Raw genomic sequence first — 18734 nt, forward strand, 5'->3', positions numbered from 1 at the left:
CGAGTGGGTCCGAGGGAGTTAGCCAAAAGAATGGAACCTCCTTTAAAACTTTCTCTTAAATGAGTAGGATTTTTGTACTAAAAATTAATGGTATTGTTCTGTGTGTTTTTTTTTTTTTTTTTCTATTATTCAGGCGATAATTTATCAAATATTCTACATCATTAATGGAAATTACACTCATGTGAGCCCGAGAACCTGTGGCTTGTGGTCTATGAAGGCTGTGGTTAAGTTAATCCCTTCAAGTACTGAAACGCGTTTTTACCTTGAGTATGAGGTGTGATTAGACGATTTTATTTACATTAGGAAGAGTCATCAAAAAGAATTATGGCCAGAGTCTTTACTATTTTAATCCACACATAAGTTTCTGAAGCTGTATAAAATCACCAAATAGCAAGCAGAAGAAATATTGAAATGCATCGTGGTACTGAAGAGATTAATGGAGAAGAGAGACGCCAGACATCAACGGTCATAAGGCACGAGGGCTATGGTGAGCAGAGCGCTTCAGAACCCCATTCCCTGGCTCTCCTTCAGCCTGCCACAAGAAACGCCACGCCTCCCTTTGTGACATTTGAGGCGCCGCAGTTTATCGTTCTTACTCTTCCTTCTTTACGTTTCTATCGACCCGTCACTCACACAGGATGAATGCTAGACACACCCGCGCGCGCCTACCTTTACCCATCACATACTCTTCTCACTAACTGACTTTAAAACACTCATTAAACAGTCATCAAATGTACAGGTTTTTTTTTTTTTATTATTATTATCATCATCATTCTCTCTCTCTCTCTCTCTCTCTCTCTCTCTCTCTCTCTCTCTCTCTCTCTCTCTCTCTCTCTCTCTCTCTCAAGATAATTATATAAAAAGATAAATTTGTGTTTTAAGAGTGCGCGAATTAATACATTGATAAATACATAGTGACATTATTAGTGAGGTTTGGTAAATGCAAAGAAAGATTTATAGTGCACACTTAATAAGGACGGGATTTTGTTTATCATTCTTTCTTTCTTTCTTTCCTTTAAATTTCTTCATATACCTTTGCAGTCTTGTTGGTGCATCGAGTTGTGAATAGAACCCAAAGAAAGAGAGAGAGAGAGAGAGAGAGAGAGAGAGAGAGAGAGAATTGTACACACCTGTTGAACGTTTACATACAGGTGAGCCCTCGTAAAAGGCTATGGAAGGCAGAAGCAGAGCGTAGCGGTAATGTGGTGTGCTGTTGTTTTCGCGTCAGGTACTTTTGTGGTAACGTTTCCGCCCCACAATTACGTCACCGTCAACGTCACTCCGCTAATCCTTAAGGAAAGTTGAGAGCGACGCTGAGGGAGGGGCTGCAACCACCCACCACGGAGCTGCTTCACACACTGAGAGAGCAGAGAGGGACCAACCAATAACTCCACTACCGCTCTACCTCCCTCTGCCCGCCTCCACCACACAGTCTCGCTCATCTTTCCCCACTCATCCCCTCTCCCTTATCATCTTCTGTTTATGTCACGTTATTGTATTGTATTATATAGTTGCAAGGTTTGTATTGGAAAATTATTTGGTCTGCGAGATGTGATTAACTGGTTTCTATTTTTTCTATCAACATTCAGAGTATATTTCCAAGCCACTTCAGCGATTCCGGTATCTTTTATTTCATGTTGTTCGGTTAGGTTATTGTACTAGCATCTTTCAGGGAAAGACAGGAGCAGGACAGACCGCTCGCTATGTGAAGATCCATCTGAATCATCCACAGTGACCTCCCTGAAGGGTACAGCGACAGACCAGTGTACGTACCCCTGCCCTGCCCCAGCGCTGACACCCGCACCCATACCATACCGATGCGTGGCGTGGCTCTCCGTATTATTTTGCCTGTTACATATATTGCTACACAACTTGACCCATAATAGACTAGGATCTGATCGCAAGCTTTCGTTCACTGGGTTTTCTTTGCATTGTTGATAGTGTGTGTGTGTGTGTGTGTGTGTGTGTGTGTGTGTGTGTGTGTGTGTGTGTGTGTGTGTGTGTGCTGCGCGGGTGTGTCAACTGGTTTTCATATCGGAGTATAGAAATACACACGCCCGGTAGCTCAGTGGTTAGAGCGCTGGCTTCACAAGCCAGAGGACCGGGGTTCGATTCCCCGGCCGGGTGGAGATATTTGGGTGTGTCTCCTTTCACGTGTAGCCCCTGTTCACCTAGCAGTGAGTAGGTACGGGATGTAAATCGAGGAGTTGTGACCTTGTTGTCCCGGTGTGTGGTGTGTGCCTGGTCTCAGGCTTATCCGAAGATCGGAAATAATGAGCTCTGAGCTCGTTCCGTAAGGTAACGTCTGGCTGTCTCGTCAGAGACTGCAGCAGATCAAACAGTGAAACACACACACACACACACACACACACACACACACACTATCAACAATGCAAAGAAAACCCAGTGAACGAAAGCTTGCGATCAGATCCTAGTCTATTATGGGTCAAGTTGTGTAGCAATATATGTAACAGGCAAAATAACAATACGTGTGTTTGTGTGTGTGTGTGTGTGTGTATTTACCTAGTTGTAGTTTTACGGGGCCTGGGCTTTATGCTCGTGTGGCCCCGTCTCCATATCTACACTTATCCAATCTTACTTTAAAAGTATGCACACTCGTTGCAGACACTACTTCTTCATTCAAACTGTTCGACGTCTCAATACATCTTTGCGGGAAACTATGCTTTTTAATATCTCTTACACATCTTCCCTGTGTGTGTGTGTGTTTGTGTGTGTGTGCGGGTGTGTCAACTGGTTTTCATATCGTAGTATAGAAATACAACAGAATAGCCGTAAACAGCCATAAAGGTAGTATGTAAAATTAAATTGGGTCATGATGAAACGTCTAAAGAACGCTATGTAGTTAAAAGAATGCTCTCTCTCTCTCTCTCTCTCTCTCTCTCTCTCTCTCTCTCTCTCTCTCTCTCTCTCTCTCTCTCTCTCTGATATTTTGCTTTACTTTTCCTCAAAGAACATCATTGTGCTGCCAACTCTGACTCATGGACCAGAGACCGGGTGTGGAAAAAGGCTAAAACATTAAAGAGAGCGTCCGATGGTAGTCAGGCTATCATGTTATCTGAGAGGGGCGTTTCGTGCATGTGGTCTGACGGGGTGGGGGAGGGGGAGGGGGAGAGCAAAGAGAGCGCATATGAGAGATGTGGCGTAAGAGCTTGCAGTTTCCTTGGCAGTGACATCACGTAAGGAGCTCGGATTTCATAGTGTGGTGTAATTTTGAACTATGTAGAATTACAAGACGAAAAATAGACATCACAAGCTAGGTTCACTCCTATAGAGACTTGACACACACACACACACACACACACTATCCCAAGCAGTATTATTGCTCCCCGTATCCACCGCTAGCTGTTCCTGTCGAGACCTGCAAGTGGCTGCCACTGCATGTGTCATCCCGTTCCACCGCTCACATCCTTTCCATACCTCCCTCTGCATTATATAACCAACATTTTGCCCGACAACACCTTTGCAGTGTGCCATCTGGCCTGTGAGAGTAAAGAGGGCATCGCGGTGCCCTGGTGACGTTGTATACAAGCCTACAGTTTAAATGCCCCGCTTGCACCACATCTAGTGAGGGAGGAAGGCGTCTGCTCCATTATCGCCGCCACAACCCACCGCGGCACAGCGTCTCCGGGCGGCGCAGGGAGGTTCCGACTCTGTATCCGACACTCGCTGGCTGAGTGTGAGCCTAGTACGAGGGATCGAGGCAGCAAAGGCCTGAATTTATCCTTGTGTTCTACCTACGTGTATGCGAGGATCCGAGGCTCTTCACAGTGGTGGCTAATATTGATTTCATTCTGTAGAATTTTAGCCACTTTACCGCGGGACGTGGAAATAATGTCGGCCCGAGGCATAGCCAAGAAGCGGCAAAAGAATGTTAGTAAGTCCCAGCGAGCCAATGTGCTGTTCCCGGTAGGCCGCCTGCACCGCTACATGAAGGCAGGCCCGGGCACCCGCAGGCTCAGGATAGGCGTCGGGGCACCTGTGTACGCCGCCGCTGTCATCGAGTACCTCACAGGTGCGTGCCGGGCTGTTACCGAGGCGTGGGTGTGCGGGCCATGGGTGACACCTGCTGTGGGGGCGTGAAGCACCACTGTGATGCTCCACCTGTCATTTGGCACTCTCGTCTCAGTCGGTGTGTCAGGCACCATTTAGCTCGCTGTGTGGTCAGGCAGACTCATGGTGCAATATCTGTTGTGTTCCACCTAGCCCAGCATCTGACGTTTCTCCCTTCAACTAGTCAGTCAGGTTGTCATTTAGCCAGTCAGTGAGGCAGTTACATCCATAATGTAATATCAGATGCTCATTCCATGTAGGATGTCACCTGGTTTTAGACATATTATAGTCAGTCAGTTAGTGTCAGATTCATGATGCAATAATTGTTTCTTCTGTTGTGTAGGATGTTGCCACATTTCACTCAGGCACTCAGTTGATCAGTTAACTATTTAGTTAGTTTAATGTGGTAAATTTTACCAATAGAGGCTTCTAATGTATTCTCTTGCTGCTGTTATGTGCAAGTGTCTGTCTGTTTGTCTGTAGAAGTGTACCCTGTTATCTTTGCTTAGACTTGAGTATGTGGCTGATATCCCAGCCAGAGCAAGTACAATCATCAGTGCCAGCCAAATCATCCTTATATTAAAACCTAAGATAATCATATATATATATATATATATATATATATATATATATATATATATATATATATATATATATATATATATATATTCAGGAACTGGAATAGATTAGTGGCATTTCACTTCATTTCAATATATCAAATTTATTTGATATATGGACAAATTTATTCTCAAGTTCTGTCACAGAACAAATCAAACTCAAGCCAAGGTACCACTCTATTTACAGTACACACACTTGTTGTACAGTGAGTTTTCATCACCATATGCATATAATTTAGCAAGTCTATGAAGAACCACTATTGTCAGGGTTATTCTTACATGGTAGTGACACCTGCCTGTTCACAGTCCACAGACTTGGAACACAGGATGGCGGTGGTGGGGTGGATAAAATGATGAGCGTAAGATTGGGCAGACGTTCATGCTTAGGTTCAAATTCTACCACATACCACTTTGAATGTATGCCATTTGTCAAGTGGTTTGAAATTACCTACATGTCATCATGATACCCAGGCTCTAGGTGGTTACATCAAAGATGCGCTTGGGTGATGATATGGGCCCTAATATGGGTACCACTATGAATGAAATTGCCTGTGCCACTAATGGGCGGAAGCTGAACAGCGCTTCCCACATATACTTTTCGAGTATGCCTACAGGCGCTATAGGCCATAACATTAAAAAAAAAAAAAAATGCCTGGCAGTATTTGCTTGCTGCTATGCTTTGTAAAGGTTGCAAGCTTCTCTGTGTCTACCTCCAGAAGTCCAAATGGAAATAAAGTTGTGTTGTTTGCCTTCAGCGGAGGTGCTGGAGCTGGCCGGTAATGCAGCACGGGACAACAAAAAGTCACGCATCACTCCTAGACACATCCTGCTGGCCATTGCCAATGATGAAGAGTTGCATCAGGTAACACAGATTCATGTGAAATATTCAGCATCAATATGCTATAGATATTAAAATTATGCTATTTACTCCTGGTTTCCCACAAATGAAATCTAGTCATTTAAATTAGTCTATAATAAGCATGACATGCTGTGCTGATGGGTAATGCACATGTCTTGGCCGGAAGCTGCTGCGTCACGTGACCATTGCGTCAGGTGGTGTGTTGCCCAAGATCCATCCAGAGCTGTTGGCAAAGAAGAAGGGAGGCAAGTTCATCACAGGAGCCAACACACCAGTCACTGTTCCATACAAGAAGCCCATCGCCACTAAGCCTCCGGCATACAAGAAGGTGAGTGACAGCTTCTGGTACACAGCAGCAGGAGTGAATAGTGACCACAAGATCCACTGCAAGGTGAAGATGCATGAACACAGCAACACAACCCTCACTTGGATATTGTAAATTGCAATCGGGTAATTATTCCCCAGGTCACCACTGCAAAGACCAATGCCATTATGATGGGAGGCTCAGCAGCCAACACTCCAACCTCCACAGCTGCTGCTACCACTGCTGCTTCCACCCCGCCAGCCAAGACTCCCGGCTCCCCTGCCAGTGTCACCTCAGGTCAGCACAAATGAGTGATGTCTTGTTACAACAAACGAACATTACTAAGTAGATCAATATGTGATATTAATGAGATCATAGTAGTCGGTAATGTAAGAATAAAAATAATCTCCTTATAGTAAGTATTGATGCTATACGTGTTTGCTACCTGTAACCATCACTATTGCTATTCATCCTTGTTATATTTAGTGGGAGAATGGATGATGGAGCTGATTATTTCAGTATTTTAACTTCTCTAGGAGTGAAGATAATGCTTATCAGTGTTTATTTTTACTCTGTATTTCCTGTATATCAGTTTCCTCAGTCATGTTTACATGTGTGCGGTGCTGAGCTGTGTCTTCCTTCCTTCCCCCCCGCACAGGTTCATCAACACCAGTCAAACTCAGAGCAAAGGGTAAAGACATCGCATCCTCAAGCACCTTCACAGTCCTTTCAGAAAAAAAACTCTTCCTGGGACAGAAGGTGGGACATTGAATTAGATCTTGCTTCAATTTCTCATTATATCATCTTATTGTAAAGTTAGTACCAAATTATTAACTTTACCAATTTGACACCGCATGAAATTTGTTTTTTATCTACAAATCTTTATTTAGTTATTTATTTTTATAATTCTGCCAAACTCAGAGTTGAGTGTAATTTCTTATTTGTTTCTTTATTAATTAATTTATTTTTTTGTGGCAGTGCTTACCATGTTTTGTGGCAAGTAAGACACTCGCATCCATAAAGCTTCCTACAATCACAAGCACAGCTAGTATGACTGACATCAGTGCTGTATATCCTTTACACACTTTTACCACCACTGTCACCATTACAGAGATCGCTATGCCAACATTGATTGTCATGAGTTTTGCCGTAAATCATAGAATCCTAAATTAACTTCTTTGTGATCTTAAAATCAGTTATTCAATTTTTACCTAGTAGTTTTCTTACTTTGTGTGCATTTTAACTTTTGCAGTGTCTTATGAGCCACAAAATATTGCAATTCCTCCTTTGACAAGTTTGTGTTTGAAGTTCCCTTTCCTTTGAAGTTGACAGTGGTACAGTCAGACATATCAACAGTAGTGGCGGACGCTGTCGTCCATCCCACCAACGCTAACCTCGACTTCCTGGGTGAGGTTGGTTTGGCCCTCAGTAAAAAAGGAGGCAAGGCTCTCTTGGATGAGGTGCGAGAACTGGCAAACTGCAAAGGTGCTCTGCCCTCTTGTGATGGTGAGTGAGTGTGTCTGTCTCTCAGTGAGAGAGAGAGAGAGAGAGAGAGAGAGAGAGAGAGAGAGAGATGGAGATGTGTTAATAACATAAGATTCAGATTTTCCTTGATGTTGTTAGTTGTTATGATTGAATATGTGTATTTACATTCATATCACTGTAAAGAATCAAATTGTCTCTTGAAGGTAATTATATATGGGATCTGGGGAATCATGTGATATTATATCTAGTGTTTACAAAGCCTTTGACATCATACTGTGAAGATGAGCAAGGAGCTCTTGATAGGCAGCCTCAACACCACCCAAAGCATAACCATTGCACCCCAACAGCTGCCATCTGCAACGGGTGCAACCTGCCGGCACGGTGGGTGATCCACGTCAACGGCCCAACCAATGGAGACGTGGATGCCTTCGACAAGCTGGAGCGTTGCGTCCGAAACTGCCTGGTGGTGGCCGACACACGGAACTTCAAGTCCCTGGCACTGCCCTCCATTGGCAGTGGAAAGTAAGTCACTGGGAAGGAAGATCAAGGCCTTTTTTTTTTTTTTTTTTTTTTTTTTTATGAAGACCGTAGGTGAGGATGCAAGGTTACATTGTTCAAACACTAATCTGTACCTCCACAGGGCTGGCTTCCCCAAGCAGCAGGCAGCACAAACAATCATCAAATCCATCTGTAACTACTTTGTCAATGTGATGTCCTCGTCCCTGAAGCAGATCTACTTTGTGTTGTATGACATGGAGAGCATAGGAGCATACACGGCAGAGCTGGCCAAGTTGGACTCCTAAAAGTATGTGTTTCTTGGAAAAGTTGTCTGAAAGGTTGTGATGAGTGGAATTGAACAACACAAGGTTTGTCCTGCCCATTGTGAAATAACAAAGATAGGAAGTGAGACATTCTGGTGTTCAATGGTTTATTGTCACCTGAGTCACCAAAGTTGCTCCTATGTGTCCTTCCTTCTCATATTGTTTTCACACTTTTCATAATATTCATAGTTTCAAGCATAGTAGAATATCATTAGAAATTCAACTGATGTAAATTTATCATGAATGAAACAAAGAATCATCATTCATTAGATGACATTGAATACATGTACATCTATTTAACTCTGTTTGTAGGAAGAGATGTGTTGGTGATGGTGGTCTTTCTTTCCAGGTGTGTAGGGGTGTGTAGCCCCTGCCCAGGCCCCACACCCCGGGGAGCCCAGGCAATAGGAGGTTACCATAGGGTTTCTGAAATCCTCAGAGGTTATAGTACAAGACAACTCCCTTGTGTTTGAACTGCTGAGTATGAGACTGTTGTGAATGGCTTTAGCATATGTATATGAACAGTGTCTGCTGGATGTGATGAGCTCTTCTGCACCTGCACCATACCGTACCATAAGCTGCAGCTGCTTGTGTGGGCACATCTGGGTCTCAGATACTTGTGATCACTGCTTGGACTGTGTTTGTGTATTAGCAGTGTAATATTTTCACTCTTGTTTGTGGTTTGTTAAGCTAGTGAGCACTGCCCTCCAGACACTTCTCAAGCTCAGCAGAAACACTGATTGAGACACCTGCCAACAAGCAAACAGGACAAGGCATCTTGGCATCTTTGCTAGAAAATAGATTAACTGCAATCTGATGATCAGATGAAGTGGAGGCTCTTGAATTACCTTTCCGGTCATAATTGCAAAGACAATTTTGGATTCAGAGTAGGAAACTGGTTATCTGTCGGAACTGTTATGGGACTGTCTGAGCTCCTTCCCTGCTTACTGCATATATCTTCAAAAAAGAAATACATGCCTGGAAATACTCAGATTCCAAAATTAAGCATAAGTTTTCCTCTAGAATATTTCTTTGGCATCATCTTACATGGGCTTAAGGGGCAGATAGAAGTTGCAGGAGATGTCCACACACCAGATGATCTGGATACAGTTGGACTTCACAGGCTGTGTTGTGCTGAACACCTGCAGGCCGTCAGACTGGTGTGGGACGGCTGTGTGAGCGCCAGAGTGCTGGTGGAGGGCTGTGAACTTTTTATACCTGTACCATAGAACATTGAGAAAACCCTGAACTAATATTCCACTAGTTACTGGATGACAGTGAGACAGTTCATACGAAACCAGCATTTCGATTGTAATGGAGAGGCAGTCAAACACAACATTCATTTTCACATTTGCATTGCATATCAGAAGGGCATTATTTTTGTCTTCATAGCATGGTCTTGGAACAATTTCTTTCTCTAATGGTTTTAACAATTGTTCCCATGACTGCTTATGTCTTCAAGTTTGCAGTGATCTATAGCAAAGATCATGATGTGAAGTGATGAAGCATGTATTAAGGACTTTGTGTGTGTGTGTGTGTGTGTGTGTGTGTGTGTGCGTGTGTGTGTGTAAATGAATACTTCCAAGTAGCAGAGACTCAAAGTCTTTGCTCTGTGCTGGTCAAGAGTTTGAAGTTAGTGTAGGAATATTCACATTTAATGTGTCAGAAAGAGTGGAATAATTTTGTGATAATTTAATGCTAGTGAGGGGAGCACACAGTACTGCCCACTTGATCCTTGTTTTGCGATTGGCCAATGTAATACGTATGTTGTTTATATATGTTGATTGTTGTATAATGTCTTTATTTATCATTTTGCTGTTGGCCGAAAGTCAGTGTTTGTTAAGTCTTAAAGAATTATATTTAAAAATTATTGTGATTATAGAATAATCTATGTAATCAATTATATATAAATTACATAACTTTTTTTTTAATGTTGGTGGAGAAGTGTTATGATGGTGAAGAGATTTATGTTACAGATTATTTGTACTTAAGTTTTGCTCAAGTGTGTCCAAATATTACACTGGAATATTGGTGTTACAACGCAGAGCATTATATGAAGATGATGTTTATGGAGAGGGGAGATTGAAGCAAGTTTTGAGTTGTTATAGGGAGCAAGCCTTATTTGTTTGTTTTTTTTTCTTTATTCTTTGAGGTATTTCTGGTACAAAATCTACCAAGTTGATAATTAAAGAGAATAGAGGAAAGCTTCTGTCCATGCTGTTCCTTGCAGGTGGCCAGAAAGGTTCACTCACCTTTCAGTGAGGCTGCAGAGTGTAAATAACATAACATGCACCATGTCAATGAATCATGTGATAACTCTCATGACAGATGAATCACAATGTAACATAACTAGATAACTCATGACAATGAATTATATGCAATGAGAACCTCCTGAGTGGTAGGAACATGACATGATGTAATGAAAAGAATTTGACCAGCCTAGGATGTGTAGGAGGAACTTCCAAAACAAGAGTCTGGGAGAAGTTGAACATCTTCCATATCCGTACCTAGAGGAATTGTGCTGCACCTCAGGGAGAAGCTGAGGTGAGACGAAGACTACTGGACCACCTCATGCTGGCTTAAGGCCCTGGAGAGACACAGAGACACAGACAGAAGCAGGTCCACCCAAACTGTTCTGACTGGAGGCACAACATAAAGCAAAACCTCTTCACCTCTTTTAGTCAATACCAGAAAAATAAGTACAAGAGTTTGGAAATCTCTCTCTCTCTCTCTCTCTCTCTCTCTCTCTCTCTCTCTCTCTCTCTCTCTCTCTCTCTCTCTCTCTCTCTCTCTCTCTCTCTCTCTCTCTCTCTCTCTCTCCCTCCAGGATGAGTTAAGTGGTAGGAGCATTGCACAGGGAGGAGAGAAGGACAGAAAGATGTATATGTGTGTGGAGAGGAACAATAACTTCTTCCTTTCTGGTGGTGGTGACTGCACTGTTTGTAGTATTCAGATTAATAACATACGTACACAAGCAGAAGTTATCATTATGTCTATATTATAAAATTTGTTAATATGTATAAAGCGCAAATACATATATAAAGTACATATATTAATAGGTTAAACTGAAGGGCATTGTGGGAAGGGTGTTGGGTGAGGCAGAGGAACAGCTGGTCACCATCTGTACCTGTGCTGGTGATTGCCTTGAGTCACCAGGTGTTGTGTTGGCCAGATTGGTACACTCACACTCACCAGCACACTTACACTCTTTGTATACTCTATACTTCAACATGCGTACTTGAATTGAGTTTGTAAAGCTGTGGTTTAGAATTCTTGTCATTTTTTGTCACTCCTGCTGTTTTGTGTGTTTTCCCAGCGTTAACTCCTCTAATCTGCTGGCAGTCTTCTTATTAACCCCTTCAGTACCGTGCCACTTTTTCATATACATTCTGCTTAATATTTAGCAATTTTATACATACAACTTCAAAAACTTGTGTGGGGGATGAGAATAGTAAAGACTCTGGCCATTAATCTTTTGACCTCCATAGACCATTCCCAATGCAAAATAAAATAGTCTAATCATACCCAAAAATAATAATAAAAGTGCATCTCAGTATTGAAGGGGTTAAACATGGTACTCCTCTTTTCAACAGGGAGAACATGAAAAAGCAGTAGAATTGAACATGACAGGTTAATTGACAGACCACAACTCTACCTATGTATTTAAGTACAGGTTGTGTAAATTGAGTTGAAAAAGTGACAATTTGGGTGTTTGTGTGACTAGTCTGGTGTTTTCTTTAAGATGGCCACCAAATTGTCCTGAAGGTGGCCTGTGATGGGTGGTGAGGCAACACACACCACCAGCAACTCATACTCTTAGCTTCTTGTTCTCAGATGTGTTGACTATATCTTAACTATTTTCAGCTGGCTGTAGTGTCATTTGTTGGGTTTTCAAGAGTGTTATTTTACAATTCTAGTGATAGTTTAACAAGAATTCTTTATCTTCTGTGGGGAAAAACACCCTTGAGAACTTGAAGGAACATCTCTGTGGTCCTCGAAAATGGTTTTATCAGAGATCAGAGTATTCAGGAACATAGATCTTTGTGTCTTAGCGTCATCAAGGAATGGCCGAGATGTAACACAGAGTAAAGGTTTTGTTTGGTGTGTTGCTGTTGCCTCTCTGCCTCTTTATTCAGTTTAAGTAGTAGTAAGCCTCTCTCTTCTTCTGTATGTGATCAGCAGTTTGGTAAAGAGAGCACATGAAGGAGGGACTGATGTGTGTGGAGAGGAAGTGGCTAGGAACTGGTGCGTGTGTGTGTGGGTGTGTGTGTGCGTGAAGAGGAAGTGGCGTGGGTTCTTTGAGGAGGAGCCGTGAACAGACTGTAGCGCTGGTTCACGACAAACAGCTAAGTTCAGTGGAGACACCTGAACGTTTTGTTATTGTATTTTGGACTAATTCATGAAGTGTACTATCTTTTGCATGCCTGAATTATTTGTATCATCTCTCCTCATCTCATTCAGTATGTTATGATTTGTCAGTTTCCTGTGTTATTGTTAAGAGTAAGCAGTGATTCACCTGACCACAATACACTGATGGACAGACCTGCAAGTCTTTGGCTGAATACTTTTTATTGCCCAAGGTGACTGACTGCCAGTGCCACCTGGGAAACTCAGCAGGTGTGGGGCCAGTGCTGCAGGTGTGCCAGGGGAATCTTGGCACACACACTTGGGGAACTGGCCAGCCCTAACGGTGGCCTGCCCCTGTTGCCCCCACCCCACCATTGCCTGCTGGAGGTTTTGACAAAAGTTTTCTATAGGTGTTTTATAGAATATTCCTGTAGAAAATATATGAAAATAATATAAATTAATAAACAGTTTGAACCAATTTACGATGATGTTTCTAAAGTATGTACCCTTGTGTTACTCAGTGCTGGAGTGTGCCAGATGGGAAAAAATGCCTCTCTCTCTCTCTCTCTCTCTCTCTCTCTCTCAATAGATATCTCCCTTACTATTACAAAAATAGAAGAAAACGTAAATTCTCTCTCTCTCTCTCTCTCTCTCTCTCTCTCTCTCTCAGTAGATATATCTTCTTTCCTACTATTACAAAGCTGGAAAATGTGTAAACTCTCTCTCTCTCTCTCTCTCTCTCTCTCTCTGGATGATGGCGTATGTATAGTACGTATAGTATTCAATGAAATGCAAAATGTTTCTATTTTAACCCTTTCAGTACTGGGACGCATTTTTTACCATGAGTTTTAGGTGTGATAAGACGATTTTATTTACATTAGAACAAGTCTGTGGAAGTCAGAATATCAATAACTAGATTGATTGATACATTTATTGTTGAATTAATAAAGAAATACAACATAGGAGCGGGGAGGACGCGACTGTCAATAACTAGAGACTTTAATATTTTAATCCCCCACCTAAGTTTCTGAAGTTGAATGAAACCATATAGTAAGCAGAATAAATATGAAAACTAGTCATGGTACTGAAGAGTTTAAGTTATAATCAATCAAGCTAATACCACGTTAAAATATTCCTGATAGTAGTAATTTAGTACGTTTATAATAAATAATAATCTTCTTTAGGCATTTTTTTAAATTTAGCGCCGTAGTCACCGGAGTCTCGCTCATCACGAGATTCAGCGAGATTCTTCCTTCCACAACACGGAGTGGCGGTCACAGCGGCACCATGGTAAGCTTCTCTTTTATCTGCATTCATCCGCTTTATCATACCAATTTACGCTGCGATACTTTTAGAAATACACGATAAGATATCAAGCAACAGTTTAAAGTGCATGATGTAAGTGGGAAGTGTGTAAATAAGGAGCAGTGCGAGGTTTAATAAAGGGCACTGGTTCTGTCATGGTGGATGTGTTGTGTTATGTTATTTGATGTGTCGTGGTGAAGTGAGCGGCGTGAGGGTGAAGTGTTGGTGACCATGCTGGCCTTTGAGTGGTGCTGGTAGGTTTGGTGCAGGTGTTTGTGGTGTGGTAAGGGGAATAGTGTGTGTTGGCGCCTCGTGTGGAACAAACGGAACATTAATTTGTCTTTTACCTGTCATGGATACGCTTTGCTTGCTAATACTGTACTACAATTGAAATACACTCACAAAACACTATCCACAATCTTAACACAATAAATCACTGTCAGAAAAATTAAATACCACCATCCATTAAATTGTAACCAAACATATACTACCGTGCTTTATATAATCGCCATGTTGTAGGTCAGATTCTGAATTTACTCTTCGGAAAATACTCGTATATGTCTTATCCCACACGAAAACTCCGCATCCCCCAAAGTCCCCAGGCTCGCCAGGGGTGGTGGCTCCCTTCCCGCACTGCCTGGCGTATTATTGGTGTACAGTGGCTTTCTGAAGGTCTGGGAGGAAATAGTGGATGAATAAGGCGCCAGAGTTATACAGGACCATTGACTGTTCATTGTGATTTTGTCTTACTGTAATGACATGAGTTGTTATTAAATGTATCAAGATTCTCTCTCTCTCTCTCTCTCTCTCTCTCTCTCTCTCTCTCTCTCTCTCTCTCTCCATAGATTTTCATTCATAGAAGATTCCTGGAGGGCAGCTTGGCCTGTAAGGGTGCGTTTACACCAAGTGAATCGATTCACTTCATGAATCATTTGAATGGAGTCATTTTGAAATGTATATTTCCAGATTCACATCATTCAGATGATTGAGTACCAAGGCAGCCTTCAGGAAGTATGGACATATTAGCTTTTGCAGAAGTAGCAGTGTTACAGTGGCTGAGGAAGCGTAGGTGTCGGCAACGGATATAGGTGCATGCAATTCATTCTAGAAGCCCTGAATTTGGGAGCTTTGCACATTTGTTCCCAGATTTGGTTAATAATTCAGACAGATTTTATGGTTTTTGTAGGGTAAGCACAGAATAATTTAAGATGTTAGTGGAGCCTGTCACCAACAAGTAGTAGTAGACCTATACAACACAGACCATGTCAGTTCCTGACAGTGAGAGGATACCAGATGGAGCTGTCTAGTGGCTGGACAGAATGATCCACTGATACATAATTCACCACAGGAGAAATGGGCGCACCAGTTGATGCCATATCACATCTACTATATTACAGAGGATATTAAAAGAAATACAGCTATGTTAATTATATTATTGTCATATTTACTTCTACTTTGTGCCATAGCATAGTATTTAGTGAACAAAATCAGAGGCATGGGGGGTAGGTAATATAAGGACGTTTACACCCCTCACTCACCCTGGCTGGTGCCTGGCTGACTGGAGATTGTTGTACCACATATTTCAAAGGTAGACAATACACCCTACAGCTGCCAAATGAAAATGTAAAACCATATCCATAACGATTTATGTTGTCATTTGTTTTTAAAATATGTGGAATAATGTTGTCTAGTAATTCATAGGCTACAGCAGTTAATTTTATAGCTATGGTTTAGTACAATGCATGTACATGATTTTGCCGCACAGGATCACTGGGTTCATATATAGCACGTTATTCTCTTACTAAATTAATTAGAACGTCCACTAGCACAGTGCTTATTCCTCAGCTGAATTGGCTTGACTGATGAAAAAAAGGGGTCCAAACCAATTGATTCTGAATTGCCATGAATCGGCATTATCTGAATTGAGTCAATTGGCCTGGTGTAAATGGTTACATTGAAACTAATTTGGTAAATCAAGACAATTCATGAATCATGTTGATTCTTCATGAACTGAATCAATGTTGATTTGCTTGGTGTAAACGCATCGTAACTCCAGCTTTGAGTCACTAAATCTAGGTTTTAATGTCTGGTCATTGTAGTCAGGGAAGGCATTCTCAATCATGGCTGCATAGTCCCATTTGTGTCTGACACTTCACCCTATCCAACTTTCTAAATCCAACACTGCATTGCGTTAAACACAGTATCTGGGAGGCTGTTCTGATTGTTCACTACTCTATGCAGAAAGTGTATTTCTTGATGTCCAATCTTAGCCTCTGTTTTTATATCTTTTTGTTATGTCCTTGTGTGACTGCTCCAGTTTGCTGCACAGATAATCCTCTACCCACACACTGCCTTCATACACACCATTCATCATTTTGTAGGTCTCCACCATATACCCTCTTGATCTTTGATATGCTAGTGTTGGCAGATGTCTTCCTTAATCTTTTTTCACATGAGATGTTCGTTAAGGGCCACCCATCGGTATTTTCAGTGAAAAATCCGAAAATTCGTGAAAATGTGTTTGGTGATGCACTGAAAAATCACCAAAGGTCTTGGCAACACCACCACGAAGTTTCATGGCGGTGCTGCGGTTCCAAGCATGTTTTTTAACTATTAAATGGCCGGGTGGCGTGGTTTGTTTACATCCTGCTCTTTAATACGCTCGCTATTACTACTCATGTTTTCCCCTCAGTTTTTTTTTTTTTTTTTTTTTTGTGTGTGTGTGTGTGTGTGTGTGTAGAAGTCACTTCATATAAAAGAGATAGTTGGCAACACGAGTTGGTGAGAGGCTGGCCTCCAAGCAATCGATACCCCCCAGTGCTGGCTGACGCCACGTGGAGGGGGATAGGACACGTGCTCGCTACGTGGTGTTACCCCCCGTGATTGCCTTTATTCGGGCACTTACTTCTTTATGTACACGTTCTTCAACTTGGAGCCATTACAGACAATGCCTAGGCCAAAGAAGAACGTGGCTTTACGTCGCAAATGTGCAAAAATTGCGACAAAAGCATCAGTTATTGCCGCCAAGTGAAAGTGTCAGGCGGCTTCTGGGAGCGGAGACGCGCCGCCACCTCCACCACCTGTTGCTTCATGTTCACGTGAAGCAACGAGTGCACAGAAAAGAAAATGTCTTGTGACTGAACAAAAAGAACAACCACAAGCTAGTGAAATGAAAACACGATGCATAATTTCTGAAGAGACACTGAAAGAAATTGTGGAAAGCATGTTATGTCCATCGTGTTGTCAGAACAATGCTACTGCTAACTTTACGCACCACCAAATAGACACGTACATTCAAGTGAAGTGTTCATGTGGTCATGTTGTTGTAGATACTAAGAAAGGTGTGCAAGTAAAAGAAAAGTGTTATCCCATGACAGCATTATTAGTGTACTGCATGATGATACTCGGTGTTGGATACGTTGGTGTTGACAAACTGATTTCATTTTTTAGCTTGCATCATTTTACTAGACCTACATACATTCGTTATGCCAGGTTTATCACAGAAGGTTGGTACCAGCTTAGTGGCTCTCCTCTGTATTGTTTCATTATGTTCACATTCTTTATGTTAAGTGGGCAGCACACCTAATTGCTTTTAGTAAGTAGGGGACCAGCTGTAGATTTTATTTACATGCATATGTTATTGTAATTGGAAGTGTAGCAGTACCACTTACCACTGTGTGTCTGCAGGCTGCCCACAAGACCTTCCGTATCAAGACCAAACTTGCCAAGAAGATGAAGCAGAACCGACCCATTCCTCCATGGATCAGGAACTGCACAGGGAACAAGATTAGGTGAGCATGCACACATACACAGAGTACTAGTCATTGAAGTGTGCTGGCCTCCCTTTGACCATTATTTAAGTTAAGAAATAAGTTTCATCATCTCTCACCAGTATGTCACTCATGAATGCCCACATCTATAATTTTGTATACACTAAAAGGAAATAGTATTGCTGTCGGTCACTTATAACTTTCAGGAACATTGTAATTGTCACACTTGGGATGAATGTACATGAGCAAAACACTAGTGATATATTATTTTCCAGTAAAAGAATCGGAAACTTGAAATATTAACTTCTAGCGATTTCTCACAATATAACATTTTTTGAGCAAATTTGCCCTTGTGTGGTGTTGAATGGTTCCTATCCAAGGTGTCAGAGGAAGAGGAATGATTTTTCCTTGTAGCCATTACTTGTAGGACAGAGGGATAGGTGTTTGCAGGCCAAAAAATTTACAAGGAAGTTTGAAGTTAAACCCACAAAATGTACATCAACTCGATGCCGCCCACCCTTTAGATGTAATGCGTTTTTTAGGAATACTATTTAGAATTTTATGGTGTTAAATATGTAGCCGTCACCATTTAGGTTAGTGTCCCATCTGTCTGCTAGGTTGTGTGATTTATTGTGGGCTGATGTAAAATATTCTGGTCGATCATGAGGACAGCCATTAGTCGTGGGTGAGGGAATGGAGTGGAGTAGATGATGTGGGTGTGAGCGAGTGATGTGGAATAAATCTGGGTACGAGTGAATGTTATGGAGTGGATCTGTGTGAGTAAGTGATGGAGTGAATGTGTGAGTGAGTGATGTGGAGTGGATCTGTAGATACAAGTGGATGTTATGGAATGGATCTGTGAGTGATGTGGAGTGAACCTGTGGGTGATTGAGTGATGTTGAGTAAGTAACGTGTGTGTTCTCTCCACAGGTACAATGCCAAGAGGCGCCACTGGAGGAGGACTAAGCTCAAGCTGTAAGCTGGTGCTGCCTCTACTGACATCTAATATATGGAGTCCTGTTCAAATCCAGTGGCTCAATAAAGAGTGATGGTCACCTGCTGTTTCCTAATCCAGAGGGGGTTTGCTTTACTCTTAAGTTACTCTTTAGTTGTGACACTGGCAGAGGTAAGTGGTGGTGGTGGTCACATCACAGT

At 42.0% G+C, this 18734-nt stretch overlaps 2 protein-coding genes across 2 annotated transcripts in view; one reads left to right on the forward strand and one right to left on the reverse strand.

The window, feature by feature from the left end:
* Nucleotides 1-1343, reverse strand: part of LOC123512066 (transmembrane protein 45B-like) — a 33303-nt gene extending 31960 nt beyond the window's left edge. The window contains exon 1 of the mRNA XM_045268246.1: nucleotides 1131-1343. The gene's annotated coding sequence lies outside the window, so the exon portion shown is untranslated. The remainder of the gene's footprint in view (nucleotides 1-1130) is intronic.
* Nucleotides 1344-3199: 1856 nt separating this feature from the next.
* LOC123511786 (core histone macro-H2A.1-like) lies at nucleotides 3200-12982 on the forward strand. Its single transcript, XM_045267782.1, has 9 exons — nucleotides 3200-4033; nucleotides 5444-5550; nucleotides 5714-5875; nucleotides 6013-6148; nucleotides 6510-6610; nucleotides 7177-7357; nucleotides 7684-7858; nucleotides 7977-8141; nucleotides 8507-12982. Exons 1-8 carry the CDS (start codon nucleotides 3853-3855, stop codon nucleotides 8137-8139), a joined length of 1206 nt encoding a protein of 401 aa, XP_045123717.1. The 5' UTR covers nucleotides 3200-3852; the 3' UTR covers nucleotides 8140-8141; nucleotides 8507-12982.
* Nucleotides 12983-18734: the final 5752 nt, after the last annotated feature.

This window comes from Portunus trituberculatus, chromosome 32 (genome assembly GCF_017591435.1).
Source record: "Portunus trituberculatus isolate SZX2019 chromosome 32, ASM1759143v1, whole genome shotgun sequence".
Taxonomy (NCBI): domain Eukaryota; kingdom Metazoa; phylum Arthropoda; class Malacostraca; order Decapoda; family Portunidae; genus Portunus; species Portunus trituberculatus.